We start from the raw sequence: 18690 nt of genomic DNA, 5'->3' as shown, positions 1-18690 counted from the left end.
GTAAAACAAAGGGGCCAAAGAGTCAAGGAAGTATGCAAGGGAGTGTTCACCATAAAGTTTAAGGATGGTAAGGAGAGGGGAGGACATCAGAGGGTGAGGAACAGGGAACTAAGTTAAATTGGAAGTTCCAGTGGGATCAGCAAATTGTTGGAATTGAGTTTTAAAGGGAATAAGCTAGAAAGATATCACCAATATTACGTTAACAGCCATTAGGGACCTAAAGTTGAAGAAAAGATTGAATTTTTATTTTATTCTTGGTCACAATTCCTGGTTATATCGTAAATGAGTCTTTCAGCCTACCTGCATTTATAAAACCTATCACATTCTTTGATGGTAGATAATTTATTAAAAAACCAAAATCTCATAAAAGTTGGGCTCATTATATCTTTTTCTTTCAATCACACATTCTCTAGTTTCATATATTGGATCTTGGAATATAGGAGACATTTTTAACAATCTAATAAGCATCTATATCTCTAGTGTGTCCATTTTCTAGTGTGTTATTTTTCTGAGACTATGGTCATTTATCTGGTTGGTAAGCACACCAGTTTCCTAACGTCTACTTAACCTAATCATAAATAAAACAGCACATAGGATTGTTTTATTTGTATGGTCAAAATTTGTTCCTCAAAAAAACAAAAAAGAGGGCAGAAAATGTTTTTTTCTCTTGCAAAACTCTACTGTGTTTCAGTTGCTTATAATTATGCCAAGCTTTAATTTTTTTGCTTCTAGAGCCATAAAATTTGATTTTTAGGAAAGTAGAACCTAGAAGTTAGAGTTGAGAGTTCATAAAAAGTTTCTGTGATATTAGAGAAATGATTCATTTTTTTATACCTTCAAGTATTTTATCTACTGACATTCTCTTCTACTAGATATCTCTTTTCCCTCAATGAAAATGTTTTCCCATCCATATAAATATATGAAATGAATTTTTGTCTTTGCTGTGTTCAAATACACAACTTTATTAGATCTTAAAGATGTATTAGGACAAGGGACAATTTTTGAGATTGTTTTGATTTAGAGAAACCTGATGGATAATTACAGCAATTTTTGGAAATATTGGAGCAGCCATGGAAGTGAGATGCCCCTTGAGGTTTTCCTAGATGACATTTCTTCATTGAATTTGATGGAATCTCTGCATCAAAATATTCACTGATGTTTGAGAGGAGTAAAAGGATGCTACATTGGGATAACAAAGGAAGTAACAGGATTCCCTTCCTGCCAACGTAGTATTTCCAATAAAAACTAGAAATATCTAGCTTAGTCAGACCAGGAATGCCTATGGGTATCCAGAGAGCCAATGAGTACAGTGGCATTAGCATGTTCTGTAAAAATCATTAAATCAACCTACCTACTACCTGTTTAGTGAATTAGTTCATTCTTCTCTTTCCCTTATTTTTCCTAATTTCGAGATTTTTAAATTTCTGAAATAAAGGAATTTTGTTATGTAGCTCTGTGGGTGATTTCTAAAGCCCCATCTTGTTTGATAATAATGTCAAGGAAATGAATGAGTATTTGATTTGATTTATTTTTAATTTTTATTTTACATATTTTATTTGCTTATATAAGCACAGTTTAGTGAAGTGCCATTTGCTCCAAAGCAGTTATATTTTAAGCACAGCACACTATGGACCAATCCATATATGCATACATTTCTGTTCAAAATTTAAGTGCAAGCAAACTATATAACTATACTCACATTATACTATTCTAGAAGTGAATTGATTATCCCAGCATATATTAATTCTTTGATAGATTGTAAGGTCTTTGAAAACATAATGTTATTTTATGCATGTTTGTATTCCTTTTAGAACTAACACATTACATAAGGCAGAAAATCAATATTTAATCAATATATGGGTAATGTCTTCTCGGTGCTATTTAAAGAATTCTGTGAGGGAAAACCTGAGCATGTTCTACTGATAAAATGGTTAGGCCACCTGTCTTGTGGATGTTGTTTTTTGTGTGTTTTTTTTTTTCAGGAAATTGTAGTGCTGGATGTTTGATAGTTTTCTGCCTCCTGATTCAACCTTACTAGATAAAGTGATTATAATTACACATGGTCCTACTGGCTTAGGTTCCAATCTATGCCTGTTTTACCTTTTCCCTCTCCAACCTTTTACCAACATTAGTACTAGAGGAGCATTTAAAAAAAAACTCAGCCCTAGCCCATTTGGCTCCATGGATATAGCATCAGCCTGTGGACTGAAGGGTCCCAGGTTCGATTCCTGTCAAAGGCATACGCTCGGGTTGTGGGCTCGATCCCCAGTAAGGGGTGTGCAAAAAGTAGCCCATCAATGATTCTCTCATCATTGATGTTTCTATCTCTCTCTCCCTCTCCCTTCCTCTCTGAAATTAATTTAAAAAATATAAAAAAAGAAAACAAACCTCACACCGCCCTAGCCAGTTTTGCTCAGTGGATAGAGCATCGGCCTGTGGACAGAAGGGTCCCATGTTCGATTCTGGCTCAGTTGCAGGGTTGCAGGCTCTTCCCCAGCCCGGGCCCTGGTCGGGGATCGAGCAAGAGGCAACCAATCAATGTGTTTCTCTCACGTTGATGTTTCTCTCTCTTTCCCTCTGTCTTCCACTCTCTCTAAAAATCAATGGAAAAATATCCTCGGGTGAGAATTAAAAATAGTAATAAAAATAAATTTAAAAACGTCAAACCAAAAACTTGATCATATTCTTGCTCAAAATTCTTCTGTGTAAGAACCTTCCTATCCCCTTTCAAGTATAGCTTGGGTGGCTCTCCTTCTTCTGTACTTGTGTATGCATATGTCACCACACTCCTCTCCCATACTGTGTGGATTTACGGGTTATAGACTGTGACATAGGAATTGCCTTTCAGTTTTATGTCCTCAAAGCCTGTGTTGTGCACAGAAGATCTTACGAATAGATATCTTCAAATGCTGATACCTCAATGTCATTTTTCATTAATATTTTATAGATATTTCTGGCCCCTTTAAATAAATTCCTTCACTACATAAACACAATAGGAGGGCATGGGCCTACAGCTCAGTTCTTAAGTTGGGCATAGATACAAATGTTCATGAAAGTCAAATAAGGAGGAGGACTTTGTATAATTTCAAGCATGTGGTCATTTGCATGCTTGTGGGTGCCCTATTTTATGAAATTGTCCATAAAAATGTGGCATGGAATCTTCATTATTTTTGGTAGAGATAGCACATACCCATCCAAATTAAAAATTTTAAGCATATCTCCTTTTTCCCTTTTAGATACTTAGTCACTTTAAGACATTTTTGATATTATAGCATTTGTCCTTAGGTAGAGCTGTTAAAGTTAAATAAGTGTGAATATCTGTCAAGTACAGTTCTTGCAAGAGTACACGTACATTTTATATATTGTGAGAAAAGCATAATTAATAGCTAATTAGGATAATGAAAGTAATATACACCAGATGTAGAGAAGACCTTGTGGAAAATTAGTATGAATTAGGTAACATGTGATTTGGTCAAAGCAAGCTTGTTGAGAAAAATTAAAACAGTGGACATGTGGAGGGACAATCAATGGCTGTCTAGCTCCTACACCTCAGGGATAATTTAATCAAGTTTGCTATTGTAATACTCAGGGCTTCAAGCTGTTCCATTTTCACAAGTTGGTAACTTGGGATTTGGGCCTTGATTTGCAGCATTCCTATATGGTCAAGGTTTCATGTTGAGATGATCACTTAATAAAATCATCTCCATGTATAAGATTAGAAAAGTAATGAGAGCTCTTGAGTACTCTGATCCATGCTCCAAATCTTCCAGGAACCACTTAATTAATGCAAGTCTAATACTTGTTAATGTAACTCATTTTCTTTTTAATGTTTATTGGTTGCCAGTAATCTAATTTTCTTTTTTTCTTATTCCTTCTAAATGTTTACCAGAATTTCTTACTATAAGAAATTAAAATTCAGTAAGTCCTTGTTGGCTTATATAGCTACATTTTGAAAGCAACATGCACATAGATAATGTCTAACATCTGTTGATACCTCAAGAAGTGCCAGGTATTGTGCTCAGTGTTTTATGCACATTATACCATTGAATCCTTACAACAATAAGGTGTAGGTATCATCATTATCGTTATTCCCATTTTCAAATGAGGTAGCTGAGCCACAGAGAGATTAAGTAATTTGCCTAAGGTTACGTTACGTAGATAATAAGTGATGAACCTGAGATTGAACCCCAGTAGTCTGTCTCCAGACCACTTGCTTTTCATGTTTTTATTGCTGTTTCTCTCTCTCTCCTTCCCTCCCTCCCTCCCTCCATATATTGATAATGTCCTGACTGGTGAGAAAGGAAAAATTACATAAAGACATAGAATAGATGTAGTTGTTTCTTTTATCATTACATAAAGACATACAATAGATGTAGTTTTCCATGTGATATGTGTATTCCTTTTCATTAATGGTGTCAAGTTACTATAGATGTAATTAGTACAACATTAATCAGTATGATAGGGTGTTGTTGTTTTATTATCCATTAGAGATTATTAATTTATGAGCTTTGAAAATAATTTGTTTTTTGTTGTTTTTAGTTAGTTATTTTACTTTTTGTTTGCTTTTGCTTTTGCTTTTGCTTTTAGACGGTGATGTTTAAGCCATATTCCTATCCTGGGGTATCTATAGATAAATAGAAAACTGGCCCATTGCATTACTCACTAGAAAGGCTGTCAATTACAACTAAAAATTAGTAAGATACTAAATTTATAAGAATGCATACAGAATATAATGGATTCCAAATGGGCTACAATTTGTGTAATTGATAAATAAATTCAAGAGTTCTTTTCTTGTGAAGTGTGAAAACAATTATCCTAGAAAAGTTATAAAACAACTAGCAAAAAGATTCAGTACAGTGACTAGGATAAAATATTGAATAAAACAAGCAACTTTGCTATTACCATCCATAACCTGTTAGAAAGGATAATTGGAAAGGTCCATAAAAGGATATGTTTCATAATAAATGTGAAAGCATATGAATCAAATTATATAAAAATACACTGAAAGATCTAAAAAGAAAACTTGAATAAATTGAGAGATTATATTTCTACAATTCTATTAGAGGGCAATGTTAAATAGAATAAAATGTTCATTAGTACTTTGAAATGATCTACAATGAGTTTATAATAAAAATGCTATGTTATAAAGTCAAGTTATAAAAAGTATGCATAGAAAATACCATGGAAGAAAATATGCTCAATGTAGACCTTTATATATTGTTAGATGGTTATAGTTTTTTATTTTTATGCTATTTTTGTTTTTTTTTCCTAAACGCATGAATGTTTTTGTAATGTGAAAAACATAGACATTCACATTTTTTAAAAATAATTTAGATTAAAAGGTAAGATTTTTTTACTTCCATGTGTTGTGTGTGGCCGTATGCAGGAAAGGAAGAGCTATTTTTTAAATTTACATTCTTCTCTTTATTTTTAATTCATATGGTTTTAAATTTCCTTAGAAAGATGTGCGAGACATCCTCAATCCAATTCAGATTGTAGCTGCTTACCACCTTGGGCATGATATCACCAGTAAACGAAGTATAAAGGAATTCCCACCACTCCAGCCAATTCTTCAGCAGAAGAAAGAAAAAAACATAATTGAAAAAACAGTAAGAATATTTTCTTTTATTCAAAAATTCTGACATGTAACTAAAAATTGTTTTTTTGAAGTATTACATAATTCTAGGAAAATGAACTCTAATTTTTTTTAAAATTGTATAAAACTTTTGTATAAAAAGATTTATGGTATATCTTGCTTTTCATTTTCATTTTTATTTTTTATATTTCCTTCAGGATATGCATTTAGTCATAGCGGTGGTTTCTCATCCTATATAGTAAAAGGCTAATATGCAACTCAACCAGCTGAATGACTGGTCGCTATGATGTACATTGACCACCAGGGGTCAGACGCTCAATAGAGGAGCTGCCACTGGTGCTCAGTGCACTCCCACAGCAGGAGCGCTGCTCAGCCAGCAGCCAGGCTCACAGCTGGCCTGCGCAGCAGTGGTGGAGCGGGCCTAAGCCAGCAGTCAGACATCCCCCGAGGGCTCCTGGACTGCAAGAGGGTGCAGGCTGGGCTGAAGGACGTGAGCCCCCCCACCCCAAGTGCATGACTTTCATGCACCAGGCCTCTAGCATACTACATAAAATGTTAATTTTCTCTTGATGTCTTGCCAGGAAAGAAAGTATATTACTAGAGAGCACTCACAGTGGGAGTGAGCTGCGTTCATGAGTTGGTTATTCTGTGGCATCGTGTGTGTTTAGTTTATCTTTCTCTTTTTCTGTCTCTTCTCTCTCATTTGTGTCTCCCTCTCACTCACCCCACCCATGAATCACTCATGTCTTGTTAGTCTAATGCCCTTGCTGCGTTTTACTCATTTATAGGCGTATGTATTTATGTTACACAATAGTTTCTCTTTTAAAATTTAACTGTATGCTTTCTAGTCCCATCCCAGCACTGACTGCATTTTGGGATGGATCCTGCATTCTAACCAGTGAACTGCTTTTTCCAGTTTATATCAAAATATATCAGCTTCACTGACTGAGTGTTTATTTCTGGGAGTCCAGTTGTTCATAACTTTTCTATCCAACGACACAAAGACATAGTCAACAGGATGTTTGGGGACATGGTAAAAACATTCATTAAAATGTTCGCTAATGGCACACAGAATGTAAAAGATAAAAGGGACGTTTTACAGCCTGCGGACTGAAGGGTCCCGGGTTCGATTCCGGTCAAGGGCATGTACCTTGGTTGCGGGCACATCCCCAGTAGGAGGTGTGCAGGAGGCAGCTGATCGATGTTCTCTCTCATCGATGTTTCTCTCTGTCTCTCTCCTGTCCTCTCTGTAAAAAATCAATAAAATATATATTTTTTTTAAAAAGGGACATTTTAAGGTCTAGTTCATTTCCTGTCCCAACAAAATTGCCCCTAAGTCACTTTGATATTTGAGCTTACAATCACCAATGTCTAGTCTACAATATTAGATTGAATAAAGATAATAGCTTAAGAGCAAATTTTCTTTATACCCATATATAAAAATATTTCTGGAAGTTAGTTTTTTCAATCTTCTCCTTGACTTCACTTTTCAATAGCAAGTACCTTTAAATGTGTTTTATTGTAAGTGCACAAGCCAAAACCTAAACAGTTTGTAGTTATAATAATTAACATTTTGACTCTTAGAACAACCTGTTTTATAAATAAGAGTGATAGAAAAAATCGTATTTACCTAATCATTTAGAGAAAGAGTGACACTCTCCTTGTGCTCCCCCTGTATAGGCAGTCTGTGATCTGACATGCAGTTTGACAACACTCTAGTCCTTTGCCATTTCATGTACCTGGCTCATTTCTCTGAGTTTCCAGATTTCTTTCTTTTCTGCATCTCATTGTTTTTCACCTTTGCCTCTCATTTTTCTTCCCCCCACCCCTCCCTGCTCTTTCCATGTTTTTTCTTTGTCTAACTTTTTAAACTTGGGTCTTCCATGTACCTTATAGTATCTCCTGGTCCTATGAAAATGCTCAGAGGTATGATATGCCATCACTTACTTTTGTTCAATGTGTTCTTAAAGTGAAATTTCTAAATTTCTACAATTTGTTCTTTTCAACAAACATAGAATCACTGCAAAATTAAGTGCCAGGCTCATACATAGTAAGTGGAATCAAAGCATCAGAAAATTGAGAGGAACCTGACAAAGAACATCTCGGTAGCATGGGTTTTAAATACTTACATAGATTACCACCAAAGATTGGTTTAAAAATTTTTCTTACAACTATTATGAAAGAAAAACATCCTTTTTCCCACCTAACAAATTTAGTTTTTAAATTTGCCTATTAGAAGAACTTAGTTCTTTTAGCCCAATAATTATTTTTCATTTAAACCTACTAATTAATTCTCATATTGAACTCCTCAAAAAATGATAAAACGAGATATCAATCTGATTTATTAATTTTATTCTTCTCATGTATCATAGATTTCTGTCTTTAAAAAAAACAGAAATATGCCTACTAACTGAACTAACAATAAAATACTGTCATATTTTATTTCCAGATAAACTTTGCAAGGTTTTGTGCCCATGAAAATTGTTCTGCTGATTTACAAGTTTCTGGGAAAATTGGATTTTTGAAGTAAGTCTAGTTTACTCTTTGTTATTCATCAAGATGGGATCATGGGTGTGCATGTGGTTTTCAAAGAGAAAATGCCTAAGAACTAATACTTGGGGGTTAACAGCATTTAAAGAACTGGAAAAGAACAAGATTCAACTGAGAGAGATTATCACTTTTCGAAAGAACAAGAATATGTGAACACCAAGGCTTTATGAAGCATGTCTTAATCTTTTGTTGGTACCTAAAGAGATATTTTAGGATTTGACTGCTCAAGTCATCCTCATTAGAATTTTAGTTGTGTTTTAGACATTTGTCAGTGCCCCTTACTACTAGAGTTTTGATGGCAAAATGAGCTAACCTTCACTACATGATGCTTAGTTTTGTGTCACTCATAAAAATAATTACATAATTCAGACTGATCTATAAAACAAAGAAATTCCTAAATATATACGACACCTTTGAGAGGGAATAAACCATCTTGTTCTTCTAAATTCAGAGAAGGGGAAACAGAAGAAAACTTATGCAATGTGCTTAGAATAGTAGCTAACATATAGAGAACACTAGATAACTGTTGACTGCTGTCATTATTTTATTATGGGAAATAAACCATTATCATTTTGTCATGTTAGATCCCCTATGTTGAAATTATTTTGCATATCAGAGGGCAGACATGAAAATGAGGATCAGGGATAGAATGCACGGCGCAGGTTGAGGGGTGACGATGTCTGGGAAATGAAGGAGCAGAAAGAGGCATCAGTGACAGGACAGAAAAATGGGAAATTATATTGGGAGGTAAGTCTACAAAGGCAGCACGTTTAATGGGGGCATGTTGCATTTGGTGGGACTTCAGCTCTCCAGGAATACTGTGAAGTGCTCTACACATTCCTGACTTGTGAGAATGCTTGGGGGTGGAGGAGGTGAAATGTGCATTTCGCAGAGAAAAGAACTGAAGATTAACTCTTGGGGGGACAGTTTTATTTAAAGAGCTTAGAAAAAATAGGGAGTCCCTGTAGGAGACTGAAGAGAACTAAGAGGAAAACAGTGCACTGTGAAATAGCCAATATAAAAAGAGGGACTTCATATTGTAAAATTTTGTAGAGAGACCAGATAACATAATGACTGAGAAAGCTCATGGGAGTTGGCATTTAAAATGTGACTTGTGGAAAAAATATCACTGGCAATTTGTAAGATGGAAATTTCAGTGCAGTCGTAGCTGAATGACAGGGCAAGTGCTTAGGGAAGAAAATATACTGGGAACAAGTGGCTTTATCATGTTACTTAATCATGCAGAGGCAGGGAAAGAAAGAAATTGGAGAGAGAATTTTTCTACTTAAATCCAGGGGGCACTTTTTGTACCTATTTGAACTCTCTGAAGCATTTGACAGCTTTTCACTTCCTCTTTTGAATGTCTTTTGCTTTAATTTCCATGATGACACCCTACTCCCTTCTCCTTTTCTAGCCTCTCCTTCTCAATTGTCTTTGGAGATATTTGATTTTGGCTCTATGGATTCCCCAATGGTTTTCTCACCCCTTTCTCACACTCCCATATTTTCCCTGGCTATCTTACCTACAACTGTGACCTCACCTGGTCTGCCTACACTGCGAATGCCCAAATCAGTGTCTCTGAGTTCCACACCCACACATCCAGTTGTCTATTGGACATGACCTCTGGAGCTCAATCTGCATTCTTCCCCCTTTCTTAACCCTACTATTCAATAAGTTAGTAAGTCCTATAATAACCACCTAGATGTTATTGGGGTTTTTTTCCATCATAATTCTCTGTCTCTACTACTATTGCTTCATGCCGAGCACTGAATACTCTACATAACTCACAGGCTTTCCTGCTTTCTCAACTACTGGTCTCCTATTTTAACATTATTTTAATCCCTCTACCATGATGTTTCCAGAGTGAGCTTTCTCACATACACCTCCGATAACAGTGCTTCACTGGTTCATTATAACCTAAACTCTAAACTCCTTAGTGTTTTCTCACCAACTCCCTGGGACTTAGAGTTGCTTTGCCACACCTTGCTCTCCCGAACTCTGAATGGTTTCACTTCTTGGTTTCACTTCTCCAACGTATCTACTTGATTAATTTTTATTTATCTTGCAAATCTCAGCTGTTTCCTAGGTGAAGTCCCTTTTGTCTCCAGGTACATAAACCTAAGTCCTCCTGTGCCCCTAGTCCCACTGCACTTGCCACTCACTACCATTATTGTCTGTCTCCACGCCATCCTGGAAGCTGCTTCAAGGCAGGTTCCCGTCTTTTCATCTTTGTGTTGACTTTGCCCAAAACAATATCTGGAACACTGTCAGTGACTAATAGGTGTTTGCTGAGAATGGAACAAGGTTCTAAAAAAACAACAGTATGTAATGAGATCGACTCAGGTGGAGGAGTTAGCTTTAGGAAGAAATTAAAATTGTCCTTATCTTGAGCTGAACAGGTATGAAAAGATGTTTGACATTGATTAAGAAACTCAGTGTGGAAGGAAATACAATGTAGAGAATTCATGGATGGCCAGAATACAAAAAAGTAGGCTCATCTATGGAAAGTGGGGGTCTTTAGGATAGATCTGGGAACATGAAAGGCATGGGGGGAAAAGCTCAAAATAGCTGTTATGATAAATGGGATAGGAAGTCAACTAGGAATGAGTGAAAAGGTTCAAAAACAGTGTTGAGTACCCTGCTGGGTAGGAACACATATGGCAGAGAATAAATTAATTCTTTTCACTTAAGCAATGCCAGTATAGCCTTGAGCATCCACAATTGAGGGCCAAGAAGCCCTAACCTATTTGATTAATAATTGGACTTTATACTTAATTATCCAGATTGGCTGTTCTTCTAGTCCAAAAACAGTGACTACTAACTACTTTGCATCCCAGCATGTAGTGTGGTGCCTTTGTTGATGTATTAGCTGAAAAATGTATAACCTTCCCATTTGTGTATTTATTTTCTTCCTAAAATGCTTAGTGTTAGTGTTTTTGCTGCCATGGGCCTTTGATAAGTAGAGTTGTGTGTGGGAAAGCTTATCTCAGCTACAAATAGTAGTGTTTTATTTTCTTAAATCAGAAACTCCCACTGTCACCTTTGTCATCTTTCATTGCAAATCCCTCTGACCTATTAGAAAATGGGACATTAAAATTTGTACAAAAATTTACCAAGAATGCTTCTTTTCGGAATAATGAAAATACATCTTGAATTAAGAGGTCAAATATTAATATAATCGAATTGTTATTTTTTATTCATTGTGTATTTTTTCACAATAAGCTATTACATTATGGTTAATTTGCATCATTAATTTGAAATGATACTATTTCTTAACATCTAAATATCAAGTCCATTATAATTTTAAATGTCAGGCAACTGAGGGTACAGCCGTGTTTCTCAAGCTGTGGCCTTTGAGTCACTTTTACGAGAATCACTTAGAAATGCAGGTTTCCTAGACCCCCAGACCATCCAAATTAGAAGCAGTGGGGACCAGACCAGAAATGTTGTTTATTAAAGGGGCTCCAAGGGTTTCTTATTATACTAAGATCTGAGAACCAATGTGGTAGTGGTGATGGAGAGTTTCAAGTTTGAAGTCAAACCTGGTTCAAGTTCTGTATCTACCCTCTGCTAGCTGTAGAGAAGCCTTTTAAACTCTATAAACCTCTTTCTTTCTTGATAAGGAGGTAAAATAGTCCCTACTCTGTGAAAGGTGTTTTAAAGATAAATAATGCAGTAATGCAGGCCCAAGTGCATAGCACAAAACCTGCTATGCATGAAGCTTTCATAAAAGTTATTTTTGATAAATATGGTTAGAATATTTATAGATTATAATAAAGTTTTAGTTTGGCCATAAAATTGAAGTCTAAACATTTTCTGTATATATACTAGTTATTTGTCCAGAGTTTCTTATGTCCCCAAAATGCTGCCAACTATGACTGGGTCAGTAGTTTTCAGTTTTATGAAATTTGAAGTGGCAGGGATGCCAGTGTGAACTATAAGCCCTGCATCATTTGCATCCATTAGGAGAGTTCCAGGCGATTTCTACTTGGGAAATGATAACTTATTTAAGAAATTCTCTTATGAAAACTCTTCTAATCAATTTTTTAGGCCTACGGTAAAAGATTCTGACAAACTGCTTTGCATCTTTAGTAAATTATACTCTATCAAACAAATGGATGCCTGTCTCACTTAGGTGTTCCCTCTCCCTTCTCTGTAATACTAGGCAAATTGTGACCATATGTTCTATGAATTCTCCTGCCCATAACTCTACTGGCACTAACGGTATTTATGTGCCCCAGAGCTACACACCCGCTTTAGGTAAATGCATTTACTCAGTAAAGAACGTGCGTGGCTGAAGACTGCAGTAATAGACTGCCAACAGCAAACTAAACAGTGCTTAGTGTTTTCATTAATTTGAGGCTTTCTCCTGAATGACTAAACTCTCAGGAGAATAAATCATATTCAAGTGGACTTACCGACTGCAAAATGAAGATGAACAAATATGACTATCATGATTACAAATATAACAGCCGGTGTTAGTCATCACAGAGGTAGTTTGAAATCAAGTCCTGCATATAGATTCTGACGTAAATGCTAGTTCTCTTCTGTTCCTCAGTCACCCTTCCGGCGCAAGTGAAACAATGGCATTCACATCCTTTAGGAATGCCTTTAACTGCAAGGAACAGAATACTTGAGCAATAGTGGCTTTTAAATAAAGGCATTTAATTATTGTAGCAGGGTTAGTGAGCACCTACCAAAACCTGAACATTCCTGGTTATCTTCCCAGTTCTCTTGGCTTTTCCCTCACGGTCACTAGATGGCTGCAGCAGCACCAAGGTTCCCAGCAAGGAAAAAAGGGACAAGAGCAAAATTCCGTGTCCTCTTGAGGCTGCCTTTCCAGGAAAGGCAGTGCCAGAGCCGACTTAGTCTGATCAGCCAGACCTGTATCACATACTCAACCCTGGGCCCGTCGTGGCTGGAGGAGAATGGAGTCATTGTGATCAGATTAGTGCAATCATAATTCATTCCCTGAAGGTGAACTAGGGGCTTGTCGGCTGCAGTATCGAGGGAATGCTGCCCAATACTGGGTCTGTTAACCGCTAAATAGGGCAATCTGTTGACTAGACAGCAGACAGTTGTCAACATCAGCCACGATGCTGTTAGCCCCTGAAAGAGCTAGTCTAACAAACATGTCCATTTTTGAAATGGAGAGAGTAGGAATATACAGGGTGGGCAAAAGTAGGTCTACAGTTGTTCGTATAGAAAAAAGGCATGCAGGATATGACTATTACAATAGCTTTATTAACTCTGTGTTTCATGTACTCACAACTGTAAGCCTACTTTTATCCACCCCTGTGTGCCTCACAGAGGTTGGGGAAGATGAATTATATGCTTTGTACACGAAAACATGCTATTTCCTAGTTCAGTCGTCTAATCCAGTGCAGCCAGCTGTACTCCTCTAGACTTCAATGAATTTGCCTTTATTCGATAAAATCTTCTTAAATGTTGGGTAACTGATATATTCCAGTAAACAAGAATTTTCCAGTATTTTCCCCCTGAAGTCAGTAGTAAAATTTTAAAAAATAGTTGTCTTTACTTGGACCTGCGAGCCACCTGCAGCAGGCTACATGTTGTCAAATAAGTGACTCATGCATCTTGACACAGGTACATATCAGCTTACATTATACTTTATCCTACCATCTTAAAAAACGTTAGCCGGGAAGGCACTAATTTGTGTTATCTAGGCAAAGTACATTCATTAGACTAAGACTTGGGGAGCATTTCTTGCAAAATAAAACAATGTCATTCACTCAAGAAAAACATAGTGCTTGGTGCTAAAATACATCATTTTTCTATTTTTCCTCTCTCACTTATTAAGTTGTGATTCTCTATGTACACAGTACCTTGATTTGTTTAAATTCCATGGATTCTAGGCTGCTTGGTAAATTTCAAGTCTGCATTATGCGTGTTCTAATGAAAAATGAACTCTGATTTCTGGGGAGCGCTCTGGTGCAGCCTTGTCGCACTTGCAGATGTGCACCTGGCCCTTTGTCATGTCTCCCATACAAAGCTGGTGGGTATCATTCCGACGGCACCTTGTTAACGAATCAAGATACAATATGATGTATATTTTGACAAAAAGAGTAGAATCATAATTATGACTATGTGACAAAATAGCTTAAAAATGGAAACTAAACCAGGAGTCTGGCTGCTGAAATGTGAACATTGTGTTTCTCTTTAATTTGCTATTGTCTGGGAACCTGGCTGTTTATGCAATGCTTTCACCTTCTGTTGCTTGTCTAAGTGCCAACTCCTTTCCCAAAGGTGTTCGGTGACTAATGCTTTGGTTACGTGCCAGAATATTTTACAAACGTCTATTTCTAGGCAGCTCTTCTTCAAGTCTTAATTAAACTTTAATGTCAAGCTGAAGTTCACTTTTAGAACCTCCTAGGCTCCTTCCGTTGTAACATGATTAGAGAACAGTGGGGGGAATGCAGGACGGCCATGTTCCTGCGCATTTCTTCTCTGCCGGTTAGCACGGTGCCACCAAGCAGATGCGTGCTTATGTAACACGGTTTACCACACAGGAATGGGTGAATCACCGCCCTTCTCTAAAACACGCCATCACGGAGTCCGATTGTTCCACCCTGAAAAGGTTTAGAATGACGGCTTTGTTAGTCACTGCACATTCTTCCCCAAACGTCCAGCTTCTCGGACCCAGGGGTCAGGAGCTGGAGAGGCTGCACGTGGGCACGTTCTTCATTCCTTTCTCCTTGATGCCTCCGGGACCAGCCAAGGAACTGTGAGGCCTAGAGAGGCATTCTCTCTAATTCTGTATCCCAGGCTGTTTGAAGTGAGCCTCTATGGTTGTCAGAATAACACAGAATAGATTTTAAACACAGTGATATTATTTTGTATGCTTATTAATTACACTCATCCATCAGACTGCTCTATGGCAGAAGCTGGCACACTTTGTCCATCAAGGGACAGATAGTGACTGTTGTAGGCTTTGTGGGACGGAGATCTCGCTCAGCTACTCAACTCTGCTGGCATCCGTCGTGTAAAAGCGGCCACAGATGAACGAGCGTGGCTGCGTTCCATGAAGCCGCTATTTACAAAACCAGGCAGAGGTCTGAACTGGGCCTTCTGGCAGCAGTTTTTGAACCCCTGCGCTATAGTATGCTTGCTTTTTATATGAGAGTTCTGTAGTATATCTTTATTTTTGGTTACTTAAATATAGTTCCTTATGGTATATTTTGTTATTTAAATACAGTTAGTATAATTTAAGCTGGTTGCTAAAATAAGCCAAGATGTAGCATTTTAAGGAATTAATTCTGGGTTACAAACCATAAGGGTCTGCTCTTAGAGAGACCCAACAGAATTACATAGATATGTTCACCAAGAGACTGTAATCGAGCCAAACTAGAAATTGCCGGATAGTTGAATGGATAAATACAATGTGAATGGATAAGTAAAATGTTGTATATTTACAAAATGGAATATATATATATAATAGAGGCCCGTGCACAAAAATTTGTGCACTCGGGTGGGTCCCTCAGCCCAGCCTGTGCCCTCTCGCCGTCTGGGGCCCCTCAGGGGCCCCTTCCCCTGGCTGCTGGCACCAGTTTCCCTCCGGCGCCCGGAACCCAGGCTTTCGCTCTTCACCGGGAGGGGCCAGCATGGTGGGCGAGGGGCTTAGCTCCTGGCTCGGGCGCGCGGGCCCCGGGGGCGTGGCGGAGGCCGGCGCGGCGGGCTTCCCTCTTTGCTCTTTGCTCGCCACGCCAGCCTTTGCTCACTGCTCCTGCCTGGGGCCAGCCGGCTTCGCTCCATTGCTTGGTGCCTACATATGCAAATTAACCGCCATCTTTGTTGGCGGTTAACTGCCATCTTTCTTGGCAGTTAATTTGCATATCACCCTGATTAGCCAATGAGAAGTGTAGCGAAGGTACTGTCAATTACCCTTTTTGTCTTTTATTAGATAGAAGAGATATATATATATAATCAATGAGAATAAACAATTCACAAGTCAATGTAGATTAATTTTACAAACAAACTTTTAAGTAAAGAAGGCCTGATTATTTAAATTTTGAGTAAAGAAAAATTACATACTTTATGAATTCACTGATGTGAAATATAAAAGTGGGCAAAGCCAGTCTGTACTGGTAAAAGCAAGGCAATAGTTGGGGGAAGTAACTAGAGGGAAGTGCTTATTTCTAATGGGACTGGTAATACCTTTCTCTTGATCTGGGTGCTGGTTTCATGTCTGTATTTAGTTTGTAAAAATTAATTGGGCTGCAACTTGGAATATGTACATTTTGCTATGTGTATGTTCTACCTTGATAAGTTTAAAACAGGAAAAAATCAAGATAAGAGGGGAAGACCTTTTACTAGTAGGTATTAAGTAAACAGTTCCATTTCTTAGAATTATACTAAAGGTATAAAAGTGGAGAAATGTGCCCTAAATTACAATTTTGTTTTCATTCTGAAGTTCATGAAAATTAATAATTCACTCCTCAAAACTATACACTTTAGTATTGATGCTGCCATTAATTTCTTGGTCAATTGAGTAGTTGTGAATGCAGGGTACAGGTCACATGAATGTAGTATAGAAGATGCTTACCTTCTTAAGGAAACTTTTTAAACTTTAAAGTGCTAAGTGAGTGTTTTACCTTTTGTGTAGTTATGATTATTGTCATCTGGTCTTTTGCTTTGGGTCACACCCTTCTCTGGTTAGACTACTATTTCTAAATTCTTGGATATCTAGGAACATCTGTCTTTAAGGAAAACTTATAGAATCATAGTGTAGCAAAAGTCTTCTTTAGCATTCAGCTCTTCTCAGTCTCATTGGTAAAGAGAATGGGCTGTGTAAGCGAAGAGATTTGCATTTGCTTTGAAACTTTTTAGCTGTGAGAGACCTTGAATAAGTCTTTAAGCCTCCAGTTCCTCATCTATAAATGTGTTGCTCTGAGGATTCCATGACCCACATCTTCAATGAATAGTAGTTATTATTACAGGGGACGTGATTGAGGCTTAAAAATGTTAATTACACCACCCCCCTCCAGAAGGACCGGGGCCAGAGCCAGAAGTTGATCTCACTCACAGTGTCTAGATTTGGGACGATCTTCTCTTTCCAGTTCACAGCACAGTGAGGCACTTCTACACGTCTGTTAATTTGGTCTCATTATCCATAGAGGTGACCAGCCTCTTATGAAATGGATTCTACTCTACAGATCTCAGTTGGATTCACTTGCTGAGAATAGCCGCCCTTTCTCATGCCGTGCTCACTTCCACCAAAACATGTTGTATTTTGGTGGCAATACTCTCCGTTCTCCTTTTCTTCCAGTTACCCCCATCCCCCCCTTTGGTTTGGGCAGCAGCTAATTCAATGTCTATTCAAGAATAAAAGAAAGATAGGAAAAACATACTTTGCTTTTAGAAATATGTTGCACAATAATGAGGAAAATGTGTTAAAAGTATAGAACCAAGAAGTTAAGCAGAAAAGAAGTATTACTGAGTGAGGAATCTCAGAGGGAAGACAGAGGAGGTGGGTGGGTGGGAGGTAATCAACCAAAGACTTTGTATGCACATATGCATAACCCATGGACACAGACAATAGGATCGGAAAGGCCTGGGGCAGGGCGGGCTGGAGGAGGTCAATGGTGGGGAGGGGACAAGATGGAAGGGGGGCATATGTAATACTTTCAACAATAAAGATTTTAAAAAAAGAAACAGCCAATGAAGGCAAAAAAAAAAGTATAACAGAAAGCAGACTAGTTTAATTATAACTAATTAAAAAACTTTTCTCCAGTAATACATGACCAAATTTATTTGAACTAAGGGAAATTGAGTTCTTTTAAAAATAGATTTGCATCTACTTACATGTGGTCATTTCCCTCTGATTGTTTTTTTCAAATTAATATTTTATGTTCAGGATAAATAAATGAAGAGATGGGATTTTTATTTCCAAATTAGAACTAAATAATAGTACTTAATTTTTAGGCCATACGAAAATAAAACCTATCTCACTGTTGGAAGTATGAAGACATTAATGTTGAATGTGTCCTTGTTTAATGCTGGAGATGATGCATATGAAACAACTCTGCATATCAAACTACCCACTGGTCTTTACCTCATTAAGATTTTAGATCTGGTAAGTATTGAAAACCACAATGGCATGATACTACATGATATTTTGCTTAGTTTTTTAGAGATGTAAATGGTATAAATCACTTCATCAATTTGGGGTCTAAATATCTGGCATTTCTTTAGACATCCCCTTTGGCTTCCAGTAATTTTAAGACTTTCTCATGCCCCTGATCAAAATGACAAGTTCCTTGGAATCCGAGATCAAAAAAGTCAGCCTCCTGCTTCCCAGAAACAATGGCCTAGTTATCCAAGCCATTGCTTTTCTCACTAGTACGTCTTCCTGGTGCTTGATGCTGCTGCTCTTGGTTGGATTCCTGCACAAGCAATATTGGTCCTCCCTGCTGGACTCCCAGTCACCCCTCTGCATTTGAAGCTCATACACCCAGTCTTGTTGCCAAAGGACCTCTAAACATGCCACAAATCCCAAATTCTGGTGTTGACCAGATTTTAGGCAA

General features: G+C 37.5%; 1 protein-coding gene across 1 annotated transcript in view; it reads left to right on the top strand.

Moving 5' to 3' along the window:
- ITGA4 (integrin subunit alpha 4) overlaps positions 1 to 18690 on the top strand; it is an 81132-nt gene that overhangs the window by 48370 nt on the left and 14072 nt on the right. Inside the window, exons 16-18 of the mRNA XM_006083253.3 lie at positions 5460 to 5609; positions 8046 to 8122; positions 18089 to 18239. Of these exons, the coding sequence (XP_006083315.1) occupies positions 5460 to 5609; positions 8046 to 8122; positions 18089 to 18239 (378 nt within the window). The remainder of the gene's footprint in view (positions 1 to 5459; positions 5610 to 8045; positions 8123 to 18088; positions 18240 to 18690) is intronic.

This window comes from Myotis lucifugus, unplaced genomic scaffold (assembly GCF_000147115.1).
Source record: "Myotis lucifugus unplaced genomic scaffold, Myoluc2.0 scaffold_5, whole genome shotgun sequence".
Classification (NCBI taxonomy): Eukaryota; Metazoa; Chordata; class Mammalia; order Chiroptera; family Vespertilionidae; genus Myotis; species Myotis lucifugus.
Note: the sequence above shows the minus strand (reverse complement) of the source record. Positions and strands in the feature narration are given on the sequence as shown.